Below are 24,196 nucleotides of genomic sequence, written 5' to 3'. Positions count from 1 at the left end.
TGGCTGCAATTGCATTTCCACAGTTCCGAGCACTGAAGAACCAAAATCTCTCAACCTTTAGGCCTGCCTCACAAAAGAACCTCAATTTATCGCTGCTCTCCTCCAGACACCCTATAATAAAAACATAAAACGGCTTCGTCCATCTCTAGGAACCCGCCAAGATAAAATTTTTGAAAATAGTTCGATATGTAAAAGCACAATTCCATCCCAACAGGTGTCCCAGTATTAAAACAACAGAGCAGTAAGCCAGTGATTTCCTGCTGTTTTTTTATGATTCCCCGAGGACAGGTGACAAGAATTTACAAGCAGCTGCCAATCTACGGAAATGTCCCTCAACAATTAACCTCCAATTGAGGAGACCAATTTCCCAGCATGCAGACCCTATACCCCAGCACATAGAACACTGTACCCCAGCACATAGAACACTGTACCCCAGCACGTGGAGCCCTGTACCCCAGCACATGGAGCCCTGTGCCCCAGCACATAGAACACTGTACCCCAGCACATGGAGCCCTGTGCCCCAGCACATAGAACACTGTACCCCAGCACGTGGAGCCCTGTGCCCCAGCACATGGAGCCCTGTGCCCCAGCACATAGAACACTGTACCCCAGCACATGGAGCCCTGTGCCCCAGCACATGGAGCCCTGTGCCCCAGCACATAGAACACTGTACCCCAGCACATGGAGCCCTGTGCCCCAGCACATAGAACACTGTACCCCAGCACATGGAGCCCTGTACCCCAGCACATGGAGCCCTGTACCCCAGCACATGGAGCCCTGTGCCCCAGCACATAGAACACTGTACCCCAGCACATGGAGCCCTGTGCCCCAGCACATAGAACACTGTACCCCAGCACATGGAGCCCTGTGCCCCAGCACATAGAATACTGTACCCCAGCACATAGAACACTGTACCCCAGCACATGGAGCCCTGTACCCCAGCACATAGATTACTGTACCCCAGCACATAGAACACTGTACCCCAGCACATGGAGCCCTGTGCCCCAGCACATAGAACACTGTGCCCCAGCACATAGAATACTGTACCCCAGCACATAGAACACTGTACCCCAGCACATGGAGCCCTGTATCCCAGCACATAGAACACTGTGCCCCAGCACATGGAGCCCTGTATCCCAGCACATAGAACACTGTACCCCAGCACATAGAACACTGTACCCCAGCACATGGAGCCCTGTATCCCAGCACATAGAACACTGTACCCCAGCACATAGAATACTGTACCCCAGCACATAGAACACTGTACCCCAGCACATAGAACACTGTGCCCCAGCACATGGAGCCCTGTATCCCAGCACATAGAACACTGTGCCCCAGCACATAGAATACTGTACCCCAGCACATAGAACACTGTACCCCAGCACATGGAGCCCTGTGCCCCAGCACATAGAACACTGTGCCCCAGCACATAGAATACTCTACCCCAGCACATAGAACACTGTACCCCAGCACATGGAGCCCTGTATCCCAGCACATAGAACACTGTACCCCAGCACACCTCTCCCCATTCTCCTTCCCAATGCAGCTGGTACTTGGTCCTCGGGCCTACTATCAGTGCAATGGAGTCCATTTATAGTGCTCAATGTTAACACTGCAAATCGACGATAAACACAGGACAAATAAACAGTGAACACACGCACACACTCATATACACACACATATACATGGACATACTCATATACATGCACACATGCACACACACGCACGCACGCACACATACACACAAACATACAAGCACACACACGCACATGCTCATATACACACACTCACATACACACACACGCTCACATACACACACACGCTTGTGCACATACGCGGGCACACCCTCCCGTGCAATATTGGCTAAATGGGAAGTAATGAAGACTAGAAGACTGAACAAACCAAAAGAATTGCTAATCATTTAAGAACAAAGGAAAGCACGGAGAGAAAAGGCCACTCGACCCATGAAACCCGCCCGAGTACGTTGTACAATGATTCGATTATGAACCTCCCATCTGTGCTTTACAAAATGCAAAAGATTTAATCCTGCGATCCAATGATCCCAACCTGCAGGAATCATGGAGAAGCCACGGTCCCTCCGAGCACAGCCCCCCCTGCCCTCCCCACGTCGTTCCCCCACCCCCCCATGGGCCTGGGATCGTGGAGTTCTATTCTCCATCGTTAATCCCTCCGGAGCCCCCAACAGATGGGGATTCAACTCTTCTTCTAATGGGGACAATTGATCCCAGATTGGAGACTGTCTTCTCCGGGCACCTGTTGCATGTGTCTGAGCCTCCAAAGGCTTGTCCCTGTATCAGCTCACACTCGCCACTGTCTCGCAGCAAAGCAGAGTTGGCCTCTGCCTAGCCCATCTCCCCCAAATAGAAACCTGCTGTTTTGCGCATGGAATCATCCAGCACAGGAGGAGGCCACTCGGCCCATCGTGCCTGTGCCGGCTCTTTGAAAGAGCTATCCAGTTAGTCCCACTCCCCAGCTCTTTCCCCATAGCCCTGCAAATTTTTCCTTTTCAAGTATTTATCCAATTCCCTTTTGAAAGTCACTATTGAATCTGCTTCCACCGCCCTTTCAGGCAGTGCATTCCAGATCATAACAACTCGCTGCGTAAAAAAATTTTTCCTCATCTCCCCTCTGGTTCTTTTGCCGATCACCTTAAATCTGTGCCCTTTGGTTACCAACCCTCCTGCCAATGGAAACAGTTTCTCCTTATTTACTCTATCAAAACCCTTCGTAATTTTGAACACCTCTATTAAATCTCCCCTTAACCTGCTCTGCTACTTCATTACACACACAGGCCCATTCAGCCTAGTAAGGCAGGGGCCTTTGAGTACGTTTGGTACATTCAGGGTGTGTGGGGGCGGGGGCGGTGCGGTGGGTTTGTGGGGTAACACCAAGTGCCAGCCGAAGACCGGGAGCAAACGGGACCAGCATCGCCCTCCCCCCCCTCCCCCCCCTCCCAGCGACAGGCCTACTCAACGCGGCCCGGGCAGGTCTACATTTGACAATGGCGTCGGCCGCACGGGAACCACTGGCCGAGAATCCACTCCACGTCCTTACACGTGGAAGCAACTTCTTCGAAGAAAGGACCAAAAAAGAAACGGCACACACGCACGCGAGAGGGAGAGAGCACGTTACTCACGGCGCCATGTCCTTTCGAGTCAAGGGTCCTCTCGAAAAGACGCAAGCATTGTCGTGCTGCAAACACACCTCCGATTGAGCACCGCTTACCATAAGTGGGGCGAAGGGTCCAAAAGTCCTCCATTATCACTCATGGACTTTATGACCGGATACCAGATGGTTTGACTGTGCAGCTAGCTGTCAGGAGAGTCACCGGCAACACTGATCGGGAGAGACTGACGCTAACCCAGACTGTCGGCTCCGTTCAGGTGGAAAGGCCAGCAGGGAGGGCACGTGTTCGATGCCTTCACAAGAAAGGGGAGCACCGAATGGTAAAAAAAACACACAGAAGGCTAGCCAAAGGACTGGAAAACCAGTGTCATCTATATATATATATATATATATATAAAAAAAACAGCACCACCACAAGCAGAAGAGACTTGATCAACAGATCAAAGGTCATGGGCATTTGAGGAGAAAATCCAAATCCAACGGCCTCTCTCCGGCCTCCTCCAACCTTTGCTCGGGAAGTCCGGATGATTCTCGAGAGAAAATGCAGACTGACACTGTGTCCCTAAACCCAGTTCCCCCGGCACTCTTCACAAATCCATTAATTAACTGCACTGCCACAAATCAAAGCCTACACTTCGAACGTTAAGCTCCCTATCTCTGCTGTGGTCAATTATTAAACTGTACACATGTCTGCTGTGTACATAAACAGCCTTGGATTCGAACAGCCTCTGCACAACTATTTAATTCGACACTCCGCGTTCCACCGTCCCGTGTACCCCCCCACCGGCCAACACATGCTAAAGTAGCTTAAACTATAAAAAGATTTGAGAGATCTTATTCCATTAAGCGTAATATAAATGCTCAGACCTCAGCTTCAAGGGCCCAGTCTGCAGAGCCCCAGGCTCCAGTAGAGGACAGTGCTCTTCAAGCCGAGGCTTGAGCTGGCTGTAGGGTTTAAAGTGGGGGAGGACGAGGGGTTTCACCTTTGGGACCCCTTTTCGAGAGATTGTATCAGCGTTACTGCCCTTTACAAGGAGGGATTCGTGCGTCCAGACCCCCTTTTCATAGAATCATGGAATGATATAGCACAGGAGGAGGCCATTCGGCCCATCGTGCCTGTGCCGGCTCTTTGAAAGAGCTATCCAATTAGTCCCACTCCCTCTGCTCTTTCCCCATAGCCCTGCAAATTTTTCCTTTTCAAGTATTTATCCAATTCCCTTTTGAAAGTCACTATTGAATCTGCTTCCATCGCCCTTTCAGGCAGTGCATTCCAGATCATAACAACTCGCTGCGTAAAAAAAATTCTCCTCAACTCCCCTCTGGCTCTTTTGTCAATTACCTTAAATCTGTGTCCTCCGATTACCGACTCTCCTGCCAACAGAAACAGTTTCTCCCTATTTACCCCATCAAAACCCTTTATATTTTTGAACACCTCTATCAAATCTCCCCTTAACCTTCTCTGTTCTATGGAGAACAACCCCAGCTTCTCCAGTCTCTCCGCATGACTGAAATCTTAAGGCCGGTGTCTTGGCACAAGGCCCGTAATTTGGATCTGTTTTATTCCCCACAAGGGGCTCGTGCCTCTCTCTCAACCTGTGGTGTGTTGAAAGGGTGGGTTGGATTGAAGCTTGCCGTGGTGGCAGATATCTCTGGAGTACCAGAAGATCTGGTGCTTTTGCCTGTTTGGGAGTCGTGTGTGCTGCCTGCTGCTCGTCTCATTAGTTTAATGTCAAGCCGTCCTGATTAAAACGGGACTATTGAAAGGTATGGTGGATCTACTTTTCTGGGGGAAGAAAAGAATTTGCATTTATCGAGCTCCTTTCATGACCTCAGGACGTCTCAAAGCACTTTACAGCCAATGAAGTATTTTTGAAGTGTAGTCGCTGTTGGGAAATGCGGCGGCCAATTTGCGCACAGCAAGATCCCACAAACAGCAATGAGACAAGTGACCAGATGATCAATTTTTTAGTGATGTTGGTTGAGGGATAGATATCGGCCAGGACATTGGGGAGAACTCCCCTTGCTCTTCTTCCAAATAGCAGCCATGGGATCTTTTACATCCATCTGAGAGGGCAGGTAGGGCCTCGGTTTAACGTCTCCACCCGAAAGACAGCACCTCCCTCAGTACTGCACAGGGAGTGTCAGCCTGGATTATGCACTCAGGTGGGACTTGAACCCATGGACTTCTGATTTAAAATCAACAGTGCTACTCACTGAGCTATTAGTTTATACCTAGGGGCTGCCGACTCTGGTTGGACATATTCCTGGAGGTTTCATCACATGACCTCCCGCCCCATGCCCCCCCTCTATTGGTCACCCCATACATCCATCCTCACAGGGCACTGAGTTCCTGCACCAATTGGAGGACGAACAGACTTCATTACTCGATTGTATAATTCTAGACTGTCAGTCAAACAGCCTTTTTTACCCATCCCCAATATTCTTATAATTAGTAAACAAAAGTGTTGAAAAAAAATGAAAAGAAGACTTTTTTAAAGCCTCTTTGATTCCTCTCCCGGGTTTTTTGCCCGCAGTAGTGTCCTGGAGATTAATCTTCATTTCTTGGAGGCTCCAGGACAACATTGGAGGGTTGACGACTCTACTTATACCAGATATGGGATGCCCACCATGTACTCCTCACGTCTCTGAGAGAACCCCATGCTGATAGATGCAATTCAGGCTAAACTACAAATTGTTTATTACAAGAATGGAAGAAGCGAGGGAATAAGCAGACAAACTCGGAATTTGGTACTTAACTAGAACTGATTCTTCTCCTGAGACTAAGATAACAAAAGTTTTTTGATGAGCTTTTTTCTGCAAGTTCACCCTTTTGTACTTACAGAGTTCTGCTGTACACAAGAATTGCTCAATGAAAAAAGACCAAGGTCCATCTAGTTGGCCTTCTACCATCCTGGAAGTCGCATGATACAATGATAATGGAGTTGTTGACTAATCGTGGCAATCAATCTCCATCAATGAGCCTACAACACACCCGGACATGAGGTGAGGAAAACCCCCAGTGGTGGAGAGATTTGGGAACCATAGGTCCAAAGTCACCTGTTCCTCCCAGTCCTGTTACACTCACCATATGTCAAGTCTCAAATTACTCGTATACCGTATCCCAGAAAGTTATTTTCTGAAAGAAATCTTATCTAATTTGTATTTGAATGTATGAACACGAACTGATTCCACCGTTTCCCTCGGGACCCTGACCCACAGACTGACCACTCACTCACTGAGATATTGTTTCCGCAGATTAGTTTTGAATTTGCCGCCCTTCAAGTGCAGGCCGTATCCTCTGGTTCTACTGTTCTGGACAGGGTGAAACAGCTCGTCACGGTGGACATTATCCAGTCCCTTTCGAGTCCTAAAACAGCAATCAGATCACCTCTCAACCTTCTCTTTTCCAGTGAGATCACACCCAATTTACATAATCATAACGTAGTGGCCTGTACACTCGTTTGATCTGAGTGAACTGCTCAGATGCAGCTGGTCCAAGCAGCTTCTCACCCCTCAGTGCAAGAGAGTTTTTCTATCACTGAGCAAGTTCCTATGAAGAAAGCAGAAATCACAGCACTTCAGGTGCACATCCAGGTATTTTTTAAATGAGTTGAGGGTTTCTGCCTCCACCACCCTTTCGGGCAGTGAGTTTCCGACCCCCACCACCCTGCGGAACCCCACTGGAAACAGCCTTCCAGTCACAAAAACACCCATCAACCATTACCCTTTGCTTCCTGCCACTGAGCTAATTTTGGATCCAACTAGCCACTTTCCCTTGGATCCCATGGGCTTTTACTTTTTTGACCAGTCTGCCATGTGGGACCTTGTCAATAGCCTTGCTAAAATCCATGTAGACTACATCAAACGCGCTACCCTCATCAACCCTCCTTGTTACCGCCTCAAAAAATTCAATCAAGTTAGTCAGACACGACCTTCCCTTAACAAATTCATGCTGACTGTCCTTGATTAATCTGTGCCTTTTTAAATGACAATTTATATCGTCCCTCAAAATTTTTTCCAATAATTTGCCCACCACTGAGGTTAAACTGACTGGCCTGTAATTACTCGGTCTATCCCTTTCTCCCTTTTTGAACAATGGTACAACGTTAGCAGTTCTCCAATCCTCCGGCACCATGCCTGTAACCAGGGAGGATTGGAAAATGATGGTCAGAGCCTCTGCTATTTCCTCTCTTGCTTCTCTTAACAGCCTGGGAAACATTTCATCCGGGCCTGGCGATTTATCTACTTTTAAAGATGCTAAACCCCATAATATCCTCTCTCACTATGTTTATCCCATCCAATATTTCACAGTCCTCCTCCTTAACTACAATCTCTGCATCGTCCCTCTCTTTTGTGAAGACAGATGTAAAGTATTCATTAAGAACCGTACCCACATCTTCTGCCTCCACACATAGTTTACCTTTCAAGTCTCTAACAGGCCCTACTCTTTCCTTAGTTATCCTCGTGATCTTTATGTATTTATAAAACATCTTTGGGTTTTCATTGATTTTACTTGTCAGTATTTTTTCATGCCCTCTCTTTGCTTTCCTAATTTCCTTTTTAATTTCACCCCTGCACTTTTTATATTCCTCTAGGCTTTCTGCAGTATTGGGATTTTGGTGTCTGACATAAGCTTCCCTTTTTTGCCTTCTCCTATCCTGTTTGCTCCTTGGCATCTAGGGGGCTCTAGATTTGGGAATCCCGCCCATTTTCTTTGTGGGAATATGTTTACTCTGAACCCCTTGAATCTCCCCCTTGAATGCCTCCCACAGCTCTGACACTGATTTACCTTCAAGTAGCTGTTTCCAGTCCACTTTTGCTAAATCACATCTCAGCTTAGTAAAATTGGCCATTCCCCAATTGAGAACTTTTACTCCTGTTCTATATTTGTCCTTTTCCATAACCATTGTGCTATAAAGATTTGGTTAGCAGTGTTTAAAGAGGTCTCAAACTAGACAACGTGTATCCACATACTTACAAGCACAAAACCAGAGACCCCTCCCAGAAAATAGTTAACAGGAACCCGTTTAAAATTGTCATTCATTTGTGAGGACTCCAGACAGATCTGTATATTCACTTTCCCTACAGGTCTCAAGATAAAAGGTCAAAAGAGAATTTAATAGAAACAGCCATAGAAAATAGGAGCAGGAGTAGGCCATTCGGCCCTTTGAGCCTGCTCCGCCATTCAATATGATCATGGCTGATCCTCTATCTCAATACCATATTCCCGCTCTCTCCCCATACCCCTTGATGCCTTTTGTGTCTAGAAATCTATCCAGCTCCTTCTTAAATATATTCAGTGACTTGGCCTCCACTGCCTTCTGTGGTAGAGAATTCCACAGGTTCACCACCCTCAGTTATGAAATTTCTCCTCATCTCAGTCCTAAATGTCCTACCCCGTATCCTGAGACTGTGACCCCTCGTTCTGGACGCCCCAGCCAGGGGAATCATCCTCCCTGCATCCAGTCTGTCTAGCCCTGTCAGAATTTCATATGTTTCAATGAGATCACCTCTCATTCTTCTAAACGCTAGTGAATACAGGCCGAGTCGACCCAATCTCTCTGCCATGGCATCCAACATAAAAAGACAAGGCAATTCAAAATGAAAGTTCATTACATAGAAATTTCACAACTTAAAACAGGACGGACCCCCATTCCCTTCACAGTCCCTTCCCCCCTTTTCCTCTTTGATTCTAGATCAGGCCCCCTGTTAAAAGAAGTTAATGGTATTGCCAGCGCTCCCTAGAGGTGAGCATGATCCTTGAGTGTTCCTCAGATACCACGGCTATCTTAACAAGATTATTGAGATTATGCGCTGATTAAGGATCTCACTCAAAACTTTAACCAATTACACAGAATTAAGTCGAAACTACAGCACAGAAACAGGCCATTCAGTCCAACTGGTCTGTGCCAGTGTTTATGCTCCACACGAGCCTCCTCCCTCCCCTCATCATCTCTCCCTTCTATTCCTTTCTCCCTCATGTAGTTTATCCAGCTTCCCCTTAAATGCATCTATGCTATTCGCCTCAGCTACTCCTTGTGGTGGCGAGCTCCCCATTCTCACCACTCTCTGAGTAAAGAAGTTTCTCCTGAGTTCCTTATTGGATTTATTGGGTTTACTTACTTACTATTTATTTATTTATTACAATCTTACCCTTCAGACCCCCTAACCTTAGGAGAATTTTGTAAGGGTGAAGACACAGCTGAGATTTTAAGTGCGATGTATACCCAAATTGGTTGGGGTCTCAGAGACTGCATTAGCCCCTCAGAACCCCTGGGTTGTCTCAAACACTTCAATTATTCTGTCTGATGCAAAATTAGAGTTGCCAACCCTCCTGGATTGACGTGGAGTCTCCAGAAATTGAAGATTAATCTCCTGGACACTGCCGTAAGCAAAAAACCTGTGAGAAAGATCATAGGGACATAAAAAATTGAACACTTTCGTTAATTAGTTATAAAAATATTTGGAGATGGGGGGAAAATGGCTGTTTGACCAGGCGGGGTGGTTGGAGGTGGGGGGAGGGGTCATTTGAGGAAACCTCCAGGAATATGTCCAGCCAGAGTTGGCAACCCTATACAAAATGTACTAATAGACTAAGTAACGAGGTCAGTGCATCACTGGAAATCTCCTTGGGGGTGCAGGGGGTTCTCTGGTAATTTTGGTGGAAATCTCGGATGGACTGCATCAATGGGGTTTCCACCAGTCTTCTGTTGAAGTTACGGCGGCTGAACTCCCGGGGAAATTCCCAGCGTATGTGCATTCAAATAGGCGAGTGATTGCTAATAGTGTGGGCGAGTTGGAAGGTCTCACTTGGACGAGAAGTGAGGGGAGGTTGGAACATCCCACTTTGACCAGAAATGATGGGGTGGGGGGAGTTGAAGGTCTCACTTTGACTAGAAAGGAGGGGCAGTTGGAAGGTTTCACTTTGTCCAAAAATGAGGGGGGAGTCGGAAGGGCTCACCCAAGCAGTCATTCATTATTAATGAGTGAAGCTCAACAATGAGTGTCAGCAGGAATTCAAGCCTGATCCTATGCGTTCCTGACATCAACACGTAGACACTTCTCACCTGGGGTCACGGCATGGTGGTTGGGAATGGCAGCCTTGACTGATTATCGCCTACCTAACCCAGCAGTGCTGGAGCCAATCGGAGCATCTCTACCAGCACCCTGATTGAGATCAGCCAACTCAACAGAGGCATGGGATTGCATCTGTGACTCCCTGGTCCACGCAGCTCCGTAAACTGACTGACCCGTCAGGGGGAACCTTAGGTTTCACAGTTTTAAATGTAGTTTTATCAGTAACAACGGAAACAACAGGGGGCAGAATGCCAGTGCACAATACTGAGGCAGCGGATGGGCCTGGAAGCCATTCTGCCTGCCTCCCAGAGTCCACTGCCATCTCAGGGGGACAGGCAGATGCAAAGCCCAGTGGGGTTGCCAATGGGATTGGAAAATTCGGCTTCAAAACTCTGGTTTATGGACAACCAAATGGTGTCAGCCGTGTCTCAGTGGGTAGCGCTCCGAATCAGAAGGTTGTGGGTTCAAGTCCCACTCCAGAGACTTGAGCACATAATCCAGGCTGACACTCCCAGTGCAATACTGAGGGAGTGCTGCACTGTCTTTCGGATGAGATGTTAGACCGAGGCCCTGTCTGCTCTCTCTCAGATGGACGTAAATGGTCCCACGGCACTATTTGAAGAAGAGCAGGGGAGTTCTCCAGTGTCCTGGATAATATTTACCCCTCAACCAACATCACTAAAACAGATAATTTGGTCACTTATCACATTGCGCTTTGTGGGACCTTGCTGTGCGCAAATTGGCTGCCACGTTTCTTACATTACAACGATGACTACACTTCAAAAGTACTTCAGTGGTTGTAAAGCGCTTTGGGACATCCTGGGTTTGTGAAAGGCGCTATTGAAATGCAATTTCTTTCTTTCTAACCCCAACAAAACATTGAGGTAAATTACACTCAAAACACACCACCTTGTCGCCGGTGTGTGATCCCCTCATGACGGACACGTCATTCCCGGCTCTTCTGCCTTCCCAAACAAAGATGAGGTTTGTCAAAGATTTCTACCCGAGCGTACCGCTCCTTTAAATAGTCAGTGCACAGGACATCACCATGGGAACTAGCTTCGAGGAGTCACAGAGCTGAATGATTTCACACACCATTTGAAATGGACAATTGCTGAAGAACCTTGGGGTATTATCTTTGTTTCTATGATGTTACTTCAGGCACTCACCCTTAAGGTCAGGAACATGTTCCAGTATTGTTTACACAACATTTTGGTTTAATCTATTAGAATTCTATACAATGGATATGTCTTGGTGAGGATGGATCAATATTCTAGTCCTTGATGAGGATCAGGGAGTGTTTATATAGAACTTTCCTTCAGGAGACTAAATGGGTGGGTAGAGTCCATGATAGGGGAGAGTGTACATGGTGTGTGGAGGGGGATTAAATGGGTGGGTAGAGTCCATGATAGGGGAGAGTGTACATGGTGTGTGGAGGGAGATTAAATGGGTGGGTAGAGTCCATGATAGGGGAGAGTGTACATGGTGTGTGGAGGGAGATTAAATGGGTGGGTAGAGTCCATGATAGGGGAGAGTGTACATGGTGTGTGGAGGGAGATTAAATGGGTGGGTAGAGTCCATGATAGGGGAGAGTGTACATGGGGTGTGGAGGGAGATTAAATGGGTGGGTAGAGTCCATGATAGGGGAGAGTGTACATGGTGTGTGGAGGGAGATTAAATGGGTGGGTAGAGTCCATGATAGGGGAGAGTGTACATGGTGTGTGGAGGGAGATTAAATGGGTGGGTAGAGTCCATGATAGGGGAGAGTGTACATGGTGTGTGGAGGGAGATTAAATGGGTGGGTAGAGTCCATGATAGGGGAGAGTGTACATGGTGTGTGGAGGGAGATTAAATGGGTGGGTAGAGTCCATGATAGGGGAGAGTGTACATGGTGTGTGGAGGGAGATTAAATGGGTGGGTAGAGCAGGATCAGGCTTTTTATCTTCTTACATTGTAAACATCTTGCTCAATTATGATTCAGTTTGATGGGGGTGAATGGGAAGAAGTTTGGTCTGTTGGCATTCTGTACCGAATGGTGAATGGGCAGGAATTAGATCCAGTAAGATTCTACACAACGCAGGTGAATGGGAAGGGGTTTGGCTCTTGAGATTCTAGGTAATGGAAATGAATAGGAAGGAGTTTGGTCCTTGAGATTTTACATACTGAAGACGAGTGGGAAACAGTTGGTCATATTATCATAGTATCATAGTAGATACAGCACATGAGGAGGCCATCCAGCCCGTCGTGCCTGTGCCAACTCTTTGAAAGTACTGTCCAATTAGTCCCACTCCCCTGCTCCTTCCCCTGAAATTTTTCCCCCTTCAAGTATTTATCCAATTCCCTTTTGAAAGTTACTATTCAATCTGCTTCCACCGCCCTTTCAGGCCGTGCATTCCAGATCATAACAACTCGCTGCGTAAAAAAAGTTTCCTCATGTCTCCTCTGGCTCTTTTGCCGATGACCTTGAATCCATGTCTTCCGGTTACCGACCCTTCTGCCAGTGGAAACAGTTTCTCCTTATCTATCCTATCAAAACCGTTCATCATTTCAACAGTACGATCATATCACCCCCTAACCTTCCCTATTCTAAGGAGAACAATCCCAGCTTCTCCAGTCTCTCCACATAACTGAAGTCCCTCATCCCTGGTACCATTGAAATAAATCTCTTCTGCAACTTCTCCAAGGCCTTGACATCCTTCCCAGAATTGAACACAATAATCCACTTGAGGCCTAACCGGTATTTTGTAGAGGTTGAGCAGAAGTTTTTTTTATTCGTTCATGGGATGTGGGCGTCGCTGGCAAGGCCGGCATTTATTGCCCATCTCTAATTGCCCTTGAGAAGGTGGTGGTGAGCCGCCTTCCTGAACCGCTGCAGTCTGTGTGGTGAAGGTTCTCCCACAGTGCTGTTAGGAAGGGAGTTCCAGGATTTTGACCCAGCGACGATGAAGGAACGGCGATATATTTCCAAGTCGGGATGGTGTGTGAGTTGGAGGGGAACGTGCAGGTGGTGTTGTTCCCATGTGCCTGCTGCCCTTGTCCTTCTAGGTGGTAGAGGTCGCGGGTTTGGAAGGTGCTGTCGAAGAAGCCTTGGTGAGTTGCTGCAGTGCATCCTGTGGATGGTACACACTGCAGCCACAGTGCGCCGGTGATGGAGGGAGAAAATATTTAAGATGGTAGATGGGGTTCCAATCAATCGGGCTGCTTTGTCCTGGATGGTGTCGAGCATCTTGAATGTTGTTGGAGCTGCACTCATCCAGGCAAGTGGAGAGTATTCCATCAAACTCCTGACTTGTGCCTTGTAGATGGTGGAAAGGCTTTGGGGAGTCGGGAGGTGAGTCACTCGCTGCAGAATACCCAGCCTCTGACCTGCTTTTGTAGCCACAGTATTTATGTGGCTGGTCCAGTTAAGTTTCTGGTCAATGGTGACTCTCAGGATGTCGATGGTGGGGGATTCGACAATGGTAATGCCGTTGAATGTCAGGGGGTGGTGGTTAGACTCTCTCTTGTTGGAGATGGTCATTGCCTGGCACTTGTCTAGCGCAAATGTTACTTGCCACTTATCAGCCCAAGCCTGGATGTTGTCCAGATCTTGCTGCATCCAGGCATGGACTGCTTCATTATCTGAGGGGTTGCGAATGGAACTGAACACTGTGCAATCATCAGCAAACATCTCCTCTTCTGACCTTATGATGGAGGGAAGGTCATTGTAGAAGCAGCTGAAGATGGTTGGGCCTAGGACACTGCCCTGAGGAACTCCTGCAGCAATGTCCTGGGGCTGAGATGATTGGCCTTCAACAACCGCTACCATCTTCCTTTGTGCCAGGTATGACTCCACCCACTGCAGCATTTTCCTCCTGATTCCCATTGACTTCGATTTTACTAGGGCTCCTTGGTGCCACACTCGGTCAAATGCTGTCCTGATGTCAAGGGCAGTCACTCTCACCTCACCTCTGGAATTCAGTTCCTTTGCCCATGATTGGACCAAGGCTGTAATGAGGTCTGGAGCCGAGTGGTCCTGGTGGAACCCAAACTGAGCATCGGTGAGCAGGTGCCACCTGATAGCACTGTTGATGACACCTTCCATCATTTTGCTGATGATTGAGAGTGGACTGATGGGGCAGTAAATGGCCGGATTGGATTTGACCTGCTTTTTATGAACAGGACATACCTGGGCAATTTTCCACATTGTCGGATAGATGTCAGTGTTGTAGCTGTACTGGAACAGTTTGGCTGGAGGCACGGCTAGTTCTGGAGCACAAGGCTTCAGCACTGCTGGGATGTTGTCGGGGCCCAGTAGCCTTTGCTGAATCCAGTGCACTCAGCTGTTTCTTGATATCAGGTGGAGTGAATCGAATTGGCTGAAGACTGGCTTCTGTGATGGTGGGGATATCGGGTAGGAGGCCGAGATGGATCATCCACTCCGCACTTCTGGCTGAAGATGGTCGCAAACGCTTCAGCCTTGTCTTTTGCACTAATGTGTTGGGATCTGTCATCATTGAGGACAGGGATGTTTACAGAGCCTCCTCCTCTCGTTAGTTGTTTAACTGTCCACCACCATTCACGATTGGATGTGGCAGGACTGCAGAGCTTTGAATCTGATCCGTTGGTTGTGGAATCGCTTAGCTCTGTCTATAGTATGCTGATTCCGCTGTTTAGCATGCATGTGTTCCAGCTTCTCACCTAATTTTTAGGTGCAGCCTGGTGCTGCTCCTGGCATGCTCTTCTGCACTCCTCATTGAACCAGGGTTGATCCCCTGGCTTGATGGTAGAATGAGGAAATGCCAGGCCATGAGGTTACAGATTGTGCTGCTGCTGATGGTCCTCAGCACCTCATGGATGCCCAGTTTTGAGCTGCTAGATCTGTTCTGAATCTATCCCATTTAGCATGGTGGACGGTGACCTCAGTGTGAAGTCGGGACTTCGTCTCCATGAGATCTGTGCGGTGGTCACTCCTACCAATACTGTCATGGACAGATACATCTGCGACAGGTAGCATTGATGAGGACGAGGTCAAGTCGGTTTTTCCCCTCGTGTTGGTTTGCTCACCATCTGCCGCAGGCCCAGTGTGGCAGCTATGTCCTTCAGGAGTCGGCCAGCTCGGTCAGTATTGGTGCTACCGGGACACACTTGGTGATGGACATTGAAGTCCCCCACCCAGAGTACATTCTGTGCCCTTGCTACCCTCAGTGCTCAACATGGAGGAGGACTGATTCATCAGCTGAGGGAGGGCACTGGGTGGTACAGCAGGAGGTTTCCTTGCCAATGTTTGACCTGATGCCATGAGATCTGGAGTCAATGTTGAGGACCCCCAGGGCCACTCCCTCCTGACTGTATATCACTGTACTGCCACCTCTGGTGGGTCTGTCCTGCCAGTGGGACAGGACACACCCAGAGATGGTGAGGGAGGAGTCTGGGACCGTTGGCTGAAAGCTATGATTCTGTGAGTACAGGCTGTGGCTTGACCAGTACGTGGGACAGCTCTCCCAATTTTGGTACAAATCCCCAGGAGGACTTATGCAGGGTCGACTGGGCTTGGTTTGCCTTTGTCGTGTCTGGTGCCTAGTGGTCCGTCCGGTTTTATTTTTATTATGACTTTCTGTAGCAGGATTGTACAACTGAGTGGCTTGCTAGGCCATTTCAGATGGCAGTTAAGAATTAACCACATTGCTGTGGGTCTGGAGTCACATATAGGCCAGACCAGGTAAGGATGGCAGGTTTCCTTCCTCTGAAGGGCAATAGTGAACCAGATGGGTTTTTACGACAATCCAGTAGTTTTATGGTCATCATTACTGGTACTAGCTTTTTATTCCAGATTTTATTTAATTAATTGAATTTAAATTCCCCAGCTCCCGTGGATGGGATTTGAACTCATAACTCCAGGTTTTTAGTCCAAGCTTCTAGATTACTGATCTAGTAACATAACCACTATGCTACCATACCTACACCTGCTTTGCTGTTGTACTCTATGCCTTTATTAATACAGCCCAGGATCCCATCCTTTTCTTTAACAGCCTTCTCAACTTGTCCTGCCACCTTCAAAGATTTGTTTACATACACCCCCAGGTCTCTCTGTTCCTGCACCCCCTTTAAAATTATACCATTTAGTTTATATTGCCTTTTCTCATTCTTCCTACCAAAATATATTGCTTCACACTTCTCTGTGTTAAATTTCATCTGCCATGTGTCCACCCATTTCACCAATCTGTCTATGTCCTCCTGAAGTCTGTTACTATCCTCCACATTGTTTACTATATTTCTGAGTTTCGTATTTTCTGCAAACTTTGAAATTATACCCTCTATATCCAAGTCCCTGTGCCCGGTCATTAATATATATCAAAAAGAGCCGTGGTCCTACTACTGACCCCTGGGGAATATCACTGTATACTTCCCTCCAGTCTAAAAAACAACCGTTCACCACTACTCTCTGCTTTCTGTCCCTTAGCCAACTTTGTATTCATGCTGCCACTGTCCCTTTAATCCCATGGGCTTTAATTTTGCTAACAATCTTTATCAAATGCCTTTTGAAAGTCCATATACACATCAACTGCACTACCTTCATCAACCCTCTCCGTTACTTCATCAAAAAACTCAATCAAGTTAGTCAAACATAATTTTCCTTTAACAAATCCGTGCTGACTTTCATTTATTAGCCCATTTTTTTCCAAGTGCAAATTAATTTTGTCTAGGATTATTGTCACTAAAAGTTTCCCCACCATCAACGTTAGGCTGATTGGCCTGTATTTGCCGGGTTTATCCCTCTCCCCTTTTTTGAAAAGAGGTGTAACATTTGCAATCCTCCAGTCCTCTGGCACCATCCCCATATCTAAGGAGGATTGGAAGATTGTGGCCAGCACCTCCGCAATTTCCACCCTTGCTTCCCTCAGTTATCTAGGATGCATCCCATCTGGACCGGGTGACTTTTCTACTTTGAGTACTGCCAATCTTTTAAGTACCTCCTCTTCATCTATTTTTATCCTATCCAATATCGCTGCTAGATTTCCAGCATCCTCTTCTCTAGTGAAGACTGATGCGAAGTATTCATTTAGTACCTCAGCCAGGCCCTCTGTCTCCGCAAGAAGATCTTTTTTGTCCCAAATCGGTTCCACCCTTCCTTTGACTACCCTTGAGATTCTAGATAATGGCGATGAATGGGAAGGAGTTTGGTCCTTGAGATTCTAGATAATGGTGATGAATGGGAAGGAGTTTGGTCCTTGAGATTCTAGATAATGGCGATGATTGGGAAGGAGTTTGGTCCTTGAGATTCTAGATAATGGCGATGAATGGGAAGGAGTTTGGTCCTTGAGATTCTAGATAATGGCGATGAATGGGAAGGAGTTTGGTCCTTGAGATTCTAGATAATGGCGATGAATGGGAAGGAGTTTGGTCCTTAAGATTCTAGATAATGGCGATGAATGGGAAGGAGTTTGGTCCTTGAGATTCTAGATAATGGCGATGAATGGGAAGGAGTTTGGTCCTTGAGATTCTAGATAATGGCGATGAATGGGAAGGAGTTTGGTCCTTGAGATTCTAGATAATGGCAATGAATGGGAAGGAGTTTTATCTGAGTTTGGAATTGATGCTTGGATGAAGCAGCAGATTATGTGATGATGACCATAGGCTGGAGGTGGGCGGGGGGTGGGGGGGCCGGGTAATTTTAAACTTTGCTCTCGGAGTGGGGGGGGGAGGGTAAACTGGTGGATTGGATCGCTCGCTTTTTTCAGGAACCCATCTGATTTTCATTCCATTGATTTGATTGGAATGAAAATCATGCCAGCGAACCGTTTCACCAGGTAACCACCTGAGAGGGTGACTGTGAGAACGGTCCCTCGCCCACCCCTCCCCGGGGCGTATGAGGACTGGCACTTTGTGTATGCTGGATTTCCGATAGACCCTGAGTGATCTGATCCAGGCAGCCTCCAAAGGTTTCTTTTTATATATTTCCCAGCCTTCGAAAGGTCACCGATGATGTTATACAGAAAGCTGTACTCCCACTGTAATCACAGTGCTGCTTCTCTGAATGTGTTGGCCATTGTAACAGAGCTGCCTCTGTCTCACCCATATGTGGTCTGAAGGAAAAATAAAAGGAGTTCACAGAGAAATAGTGACGGTGTGGATTATACAGAGTAATATTGATGGGCCACCCTCATGAATATTCATTGTCTCCTAGTTTTAGTCATGTTGATCAGTGACAACCACTTGCATTAAGCGTCTCAAGGCACTTAGCAGCCCTCACGCCACTGACCTCCTGCTCATTTGGGTAGAAGGCACTTCCGAATAGAAGCACGTAGAAAGCAAGGTGAGGAAAGTCCCTTTGGCCCATCCTATGATCCCCGTCCACCACCCTCCCCATCCGCTACTGACGGGGGCAAAACAAGACGGAGAAATAAACCTGGGATCAACCTCAGGAAAAATTCTGGGAATTCCCTCCCCGTCCTCCTCCTCCTCCTCCGACTGCCTAAAGCAATCAGGGGAGTCGCTGGGGGGACCATGGTTACCCATGATGTATCACCAACTCCCTCCCCTGCCCCCCGCCAATATGTCCCACTGTCCTTAGGACTGTACAAGTGCATCTCCGTCCATTCATCGGGCTGTCCGCAACGGTCAAGCGGGCTCTAAAAAAGGGCTGGTTACTAAACAAAAGATGGTTTTAGTTAAGGAGTGAAAAGGCATTTGATGAGAAAAAGGGAGCAAAAGTAGCTCAGACAAGCTTTAGTTTTAGTTAAGGAGTGAAAAGGCAAAGCAGCATGAAAACCCCTGCAAAATGGACGGAAATGAACTGCAAGATGGATGGGAGAAACAGGTATGGAGAATGAGCTGAGATCTAAGGCTACATAGGACAATGTTCAGACCAAAGGATTGAAGAATGGCTTAATGGGTTAAAATATCAGGACAGGTTGCATCAACTCGACTTGTATCCTCTTGAGTTTAGAAGATTGAGGAGTGATCTAATTGAGATCTTTAAAATGATAAAAGGATTCAATAGGATCGATACAGAGAAAGCATTTCCGCCGGTGGGAAAATCCAGAACAAGGGGGCTGATCTTAAAATTAAAGCTCGGCCGTTCAGGGGTGATGTCAGGAAGCACTTCTTCACACAAAGGGTAGTGGAAATCAGGAACTCTCTCCCCCAAATGTCTGTGGACGCTGGGGGTCAATTAGAGCTTTCAAAACTGAGATCGACAGATTTTTGTTAGGTAAGGATATCAAGGGATATGGAGCAAAGGCGGGTAAATGGAGTTAAGGTACAGATGAGCCATGATCTAATTGAATGCTGGAACAAGTTCAAGGGGCTGAATGGCCTCCTCTTGTTCCTATGAATGTCCAGGAGAAAGATGAGACAGGCAGAGATTGCCATGGGTTTGGTTGGAGCGGTATGGGATGTTGGCCTGGCAGGGGGGTGGTGAGAATTGAAATGGAGAGGCACAGGGAGATCAGGACGCTGCCTGTAGACAACCCGGCAAATCCAGGATTCACCCAATGCAGGGTTAGGTCTGCTCCATGTAGAGGGAGCCGCACTATGAGCAGGGAATGCTATGGAGCAGATGAGAGGGCGTAAACTTAGAATAATACAGCACAGACGGAGGCCATTCAGCCCATCTTGCCTGTGCTGGCTCTTTGCAATGCTATCCAATCAGTCCCATTCCTCTGCTCTTTCCCCATAGCCCTGCAATTTTTTCCTTTCCAAGTATTTATCCAATTCCCTTTTGAAAGTTATTATTGAACCTGCTTCCACCGCCCTTTCAGGCAGCGCATTCCAGATCATCATAACTCACTGCGTAAAAAAATTCTCCTCATCTCCCCTCTGATTCTTTTGCCAATTACCTTAAATCTGTGTCCTCTGGTTACCGACCCTCCTGCCAGTGGAAACAGTTTCTCCCTATCTACTCGATCAAAACCCGTAATTATTTGAACACCTCTATCAAATCTCCTCTTAACCTTCTCTGTTCTAAGGAGAACAACCCCAGCTTCTCCAGTCTCTCCATATAACTGAAGTTCCCCATCCCTGGTACCATTCTAGTGAATCTCCTCTGCACCCTCTCTAAGGCCTTAACATCCTTCCTAAAGTGTGGTGCCCAGAATTGAACACAATACTCCAGCTGAGCCTTAACCGGTGATTTGATTTGCTGTCTCGCATGGACGGAGTGTGTTGAGGCCCCTGGACAATGGTGTAGGAAGAGAACGCAATTGAATCTCACATCCCTAGAGTTTAATCTGCTGCAATCTGTTAACTGTTTGACGATGGCAAGAATTAAAACTTAATGTTGCAGCACAAAAGGGGAGTAATTAGAGAAAATTCATGGCTCGGAAAATATTACACACTGAGGAACGGCTAAAGCATAATTTGTAAGGAACAATCGCCCTGTCAAGAGTACTCATTATGTCACTAAATACACTCCTTGTTCTGTTACAGAAAACGGCTGTCTTTACGAGGGTGCCAATTCGGGTCCAAACTCCAACACTCAGCTCTGAATGATGTTTGGAAGTGTTATCCTGACTGAATTTCAGTGCACAAGGCGTGCCAGCATTCTTCGCTGGATCTGAGGAGCAAGTGCTGTGTGTGGGATCTGACTGGGTGGGTGGGTGAGGGGTCGGCGGGGGGGTGAACATCTGATGCCCTTTGGCCTTTTCCTGCTGGGGCAGCTTTGCTGCTGACAAGATTTATGGCTCGGTTTTTGGCCCATTTTGCATAGAATTACATTGAATTTACAGCACAGAACCAGGCCATTCGGCCCAACTGGTCTATGCTGGTGTTTATGCTCCACACGAGCCTCCTCCCGCCCTACTTCATCTCACATTATCAGGATATCCTTCTATTCCTTTCTCCCTCTTGTGTTTATCCAATTTTCTCTTAAATGCATCTATGTTATTCGCCTCAACTACTCCTTGTGGTAGTGAGTTCCACATTCTCACCACTCTCTGGGTAAAGAAGTTTCTCCTGAATTCCCTATTGGATTTATTAGTGACTATCTTATATTTATGGCCCCTGGTTTGGTCTCACCCTCAAATAGAAATATCTTCTCTACGTCTACCCTATCAAACCCCTTCATAATCTTAAAGACCTCTATCAGGTCACCCCTCAGCCTTCTCTTTTCTAGAGAAAAGAGCCCCGGTCTGCTCAATCTTTCCTGATATTGCAAAGGGGCAGCTCCCCCCTCCCCCCGCCCCCCGCCCCTCCAAACCCCCAGTGGCTCAATGATTAGATGGCTTCATTCCCGGCCTGCACTCTGCTCCCTGATCTCAGCTGGACTGGTGGTTTATGAGGCTCTGAATGGCTCCATGAACCTGAGCTAGGATGGACAAAACAACCCCACCCCTCGAGATCCTTAGGAAGGAGGAGGTGTCGCTAGGACGCAAATAACATAGGAGCAGGAGGAGGCCATTCAGCCTCTCGAGCCTACTCTTCTATCAATCAGATCATGGCTGATTGGTATCTCAACCCCATTTACCCGCCTTTGCTCCATATCCCTCCATACCCTTACCCAACAAAAATCTATCCATCTCAGTGCTGAATGTTTCAACTGACCCCCAGCATCCACAGGCTTTTTTGGCAGATTTCCACTCCCCTTTGTGTGAAGAAGTGCTTCCTGACATCACCCTGAACGGCCTGGCTCCAATTTTAAGATTGTGCCCCCTTGTGTAAAAATTCTCCGGGGTCTCCATCCCCGGTGTTCTCTGTTGTAAACAGGACGTGTTACAATGACATGCACATGAGGGGAATAAGTAATGTGACCTACTCTGTCATCAAAAAGGCTAAAGGAACATTGATCTTTATCTCAAGGGGGTCAAAATTCAATATTCAGGAAGCTATGCTTCAGGTTGTACAGAGCTGTGGTTAGACCCCATCAGGAGTACTGCGTTCTGGGCACCGCATCTCAGGAAGGATATATCGGCCTTGGAGGGGGTGCAGCGCAGATTCACCAGAATGATACAGGGCTTAAAGAGTTAAATTATGAGGACAGTTGCATAAAATAGGCTTGTATTCCCTTGAGTTTAGAAGGTTGAAGATTGATCTGATTAAGGAGTTTAAAATGATAAAGGGATTTGATAGGGTAGATAGAGAGAAACTATTTCCTCTGGTGGGGGAGTCCAGAACAAGGGGGCATAATCTGAAAATTAGAGCTCGGCCGTTCAGGGGTGATGTCAGGAAGCACTTCTTCACACAAAGGGGAGTGGAAATCTGGAACTCTCTCCCTCAAAAAGGCTGTTGAGGCTGGGGGTCAACTGAATATTTCAAAACTGAGATTGATCAATTTTTGTTGGGTAAGGGTATTAAGAGATATGGAGCAAGGGCGGGTAAATGGAGTTAAGATACAGATCAGCCATGATATAATTGAATGGTAGAACAGGCTCGAGGGGCTGAATGGCCTCCTCCTGTTCCTATGTCATTTGTGCCCTAGCGACACCTCGTCCTCCCTAAGGATCTCGGGGGTGGGGGTGGGGGGGTTAAATTTGAAGTTTGCCGACGGTCGCAGTGAATGGTGCCGTCCGCCTGAGGTATTAAATGCCCCTGACCCCAGGACGTGGGCCGGGGTGGGAATACAATCAGTGGCTTGAGGTCCCGCCCACCACACTTCCATCGCTGGGGGTTGGGGGGGTGGGGGGGGGAGGAGGACCACAAAAAATTGAGGCTACTCAACTGAGACAGGCTGTGCGCACTGACGGACCACTCCTCACATTGGTCCTGGTACTGAGGACCCTGTAACATGCTAACAACACGGGAACAACTGTTTGAAAGCTGCGGCTTTATTTAGTGACTTTATTTAGCGGAAACTGTGCCGAGGGAGCGCTGCCCTGTCGGAGGGTCAGTACTGAGGGAGCGCTGCCCTGTCGGAGGGTCAGTACTGAGGGAGCGCTGCCCTGTCGGAGGGTCAGTACTGAGGGAGCGCTGCACTGTCGGAGGGTCAGTACTGAGGGAGCGCTGCACTGTCGGAGGGTCAGTACTGAGGGAGCGCTGCCCTGTCGGAGGGTCGGTACTGAGGGAGCGCTGCACGGTCGGAGGGTCAGTACTGAGGGAGCGCCGCACTGTCGGAGGGTCAGTACTGAGGGAGCGCTGCACTGTCGGAGGGTCAGTACTGAGGGAGCGCTGCACTGTCGGAGGGTCAGTACTGAGGGAGCGCCGCACTGTCGGAGGGTCAGTACTGAGGGAGCGCTGCACTGTCGGAGGGTCGGTACTGAGGGAGCGCTGCACTGTCGGAGGGTCGGTACTGAGGGAGTTGCTGCACTGTCAGTGGTGCCCATTTTCAGATGAGATGTTAAACTGAGGCCCGGTCTGCCCTGTCAGGTGGATGTAAAAGATCCCATGGCCACTATTCGAAGAAGAGCAGGGGAGTTCTCCCAGGTATCCTGGGCCAATATTTATCCCTCAACCAACATCACCAAACTGGACATATGTTGCTGCTTGTGGGATCTTACTGTGCACACATTGGCTGGCCCGTTTGCCTACTTAAGAACCGTGACTTCATTTCAAAAGTAATTCATTGTCTGTAAAGTGCTTTGGGAGACCCTGAGGTCATGAAAGGTGCTATATTAATGCAATAACGACATGTTAAGGAATTGGTAACACGACAAGTTTCAAACCCCCTCCCCTCGTTAATCTGGGCTGCTCTACTCCCTCGCCTTGTTCCTCTGTGCTGTGTTAGGCCCTCCCTGCTCTGACCATGTCAGTCTGTCCCACTCTAACACCAAACTCAAGGACACCCCAGGGCGACCCATGTGCATCTAGCGTACACCAGGCCAGAGACTGAGTTTGCTTGCACACCATAGGAAGGGCCTTCCTCCAGTGGCATGGTATCGATTTGTTGCCAGGGGCATTGGTGCCTTCAGCAGCACCAGGAAGGCCCACCTCCCTAGGTGGGGTCGGGCCTGCGGAAGGCAGCAGGAACCAACGTACAGTACGGTCGGGGGCTTCCAATGTAGGGCGAATGCTGAGTGAGGTCTCACACTATACCTCCCCACACACCCCGCCCGCCCGC

The 24,196-nt window shown here is 47.9% G+C and overlaps 1 protein-coding gene across 4 annotated transcripts in view; it reads right to left on the bottom strand.

The window, feature by feature from the left end:
- The window catches only part of LOC137325561 (retinoic acid receptor RXR-gamma-A-like), a 285,684-nt gene that overhangs the window by 143,483 nt on the left and 118,005 nt on the right, over nucleotides 1-24,196 (bottom strand). The window contains exon 1 of one of the 4 annotated variants that reach the window (XM_067990808.1): nucleotides 3,247-3,853. The exons of the other annotated variants lie outside the window; for them this stretch is intronic. Within the exon in view, the coding sequence (XP_067846909.1) occupies nucleotides 3,247-3,280 (34 nt within the window). The 5' untranslated portion in view covers nucleotides 3,281-3,853. Of the gene's footprint in view, nucleotides 1-3,246; nucleotides 3,854-24,196 lie in introns of those variants that run through there. 4 annotated transcript variants of the gene reach the window in all.

Source organism: Heptranchias perlo, chromosome 9, assembly GCF_035084215.1.
Source record: "Heptranchias perlo isolate sHepPer1 chromosome 9, sHepPer1.hap1, whole genome shotgun sequence".
NCBI classification, from domain to species: domain Eukaryota; kingdom Metazoa; phylum Chordata; class Chondrichthyes; order Hexanchiformes; family Hexanchidae; genus Heptranchias; species Heptranchias perlo.
Note: the sequence above shows the minus strand (reverse complement) of the source record. Positions and strands in the feature narration are given on the sequence as shown.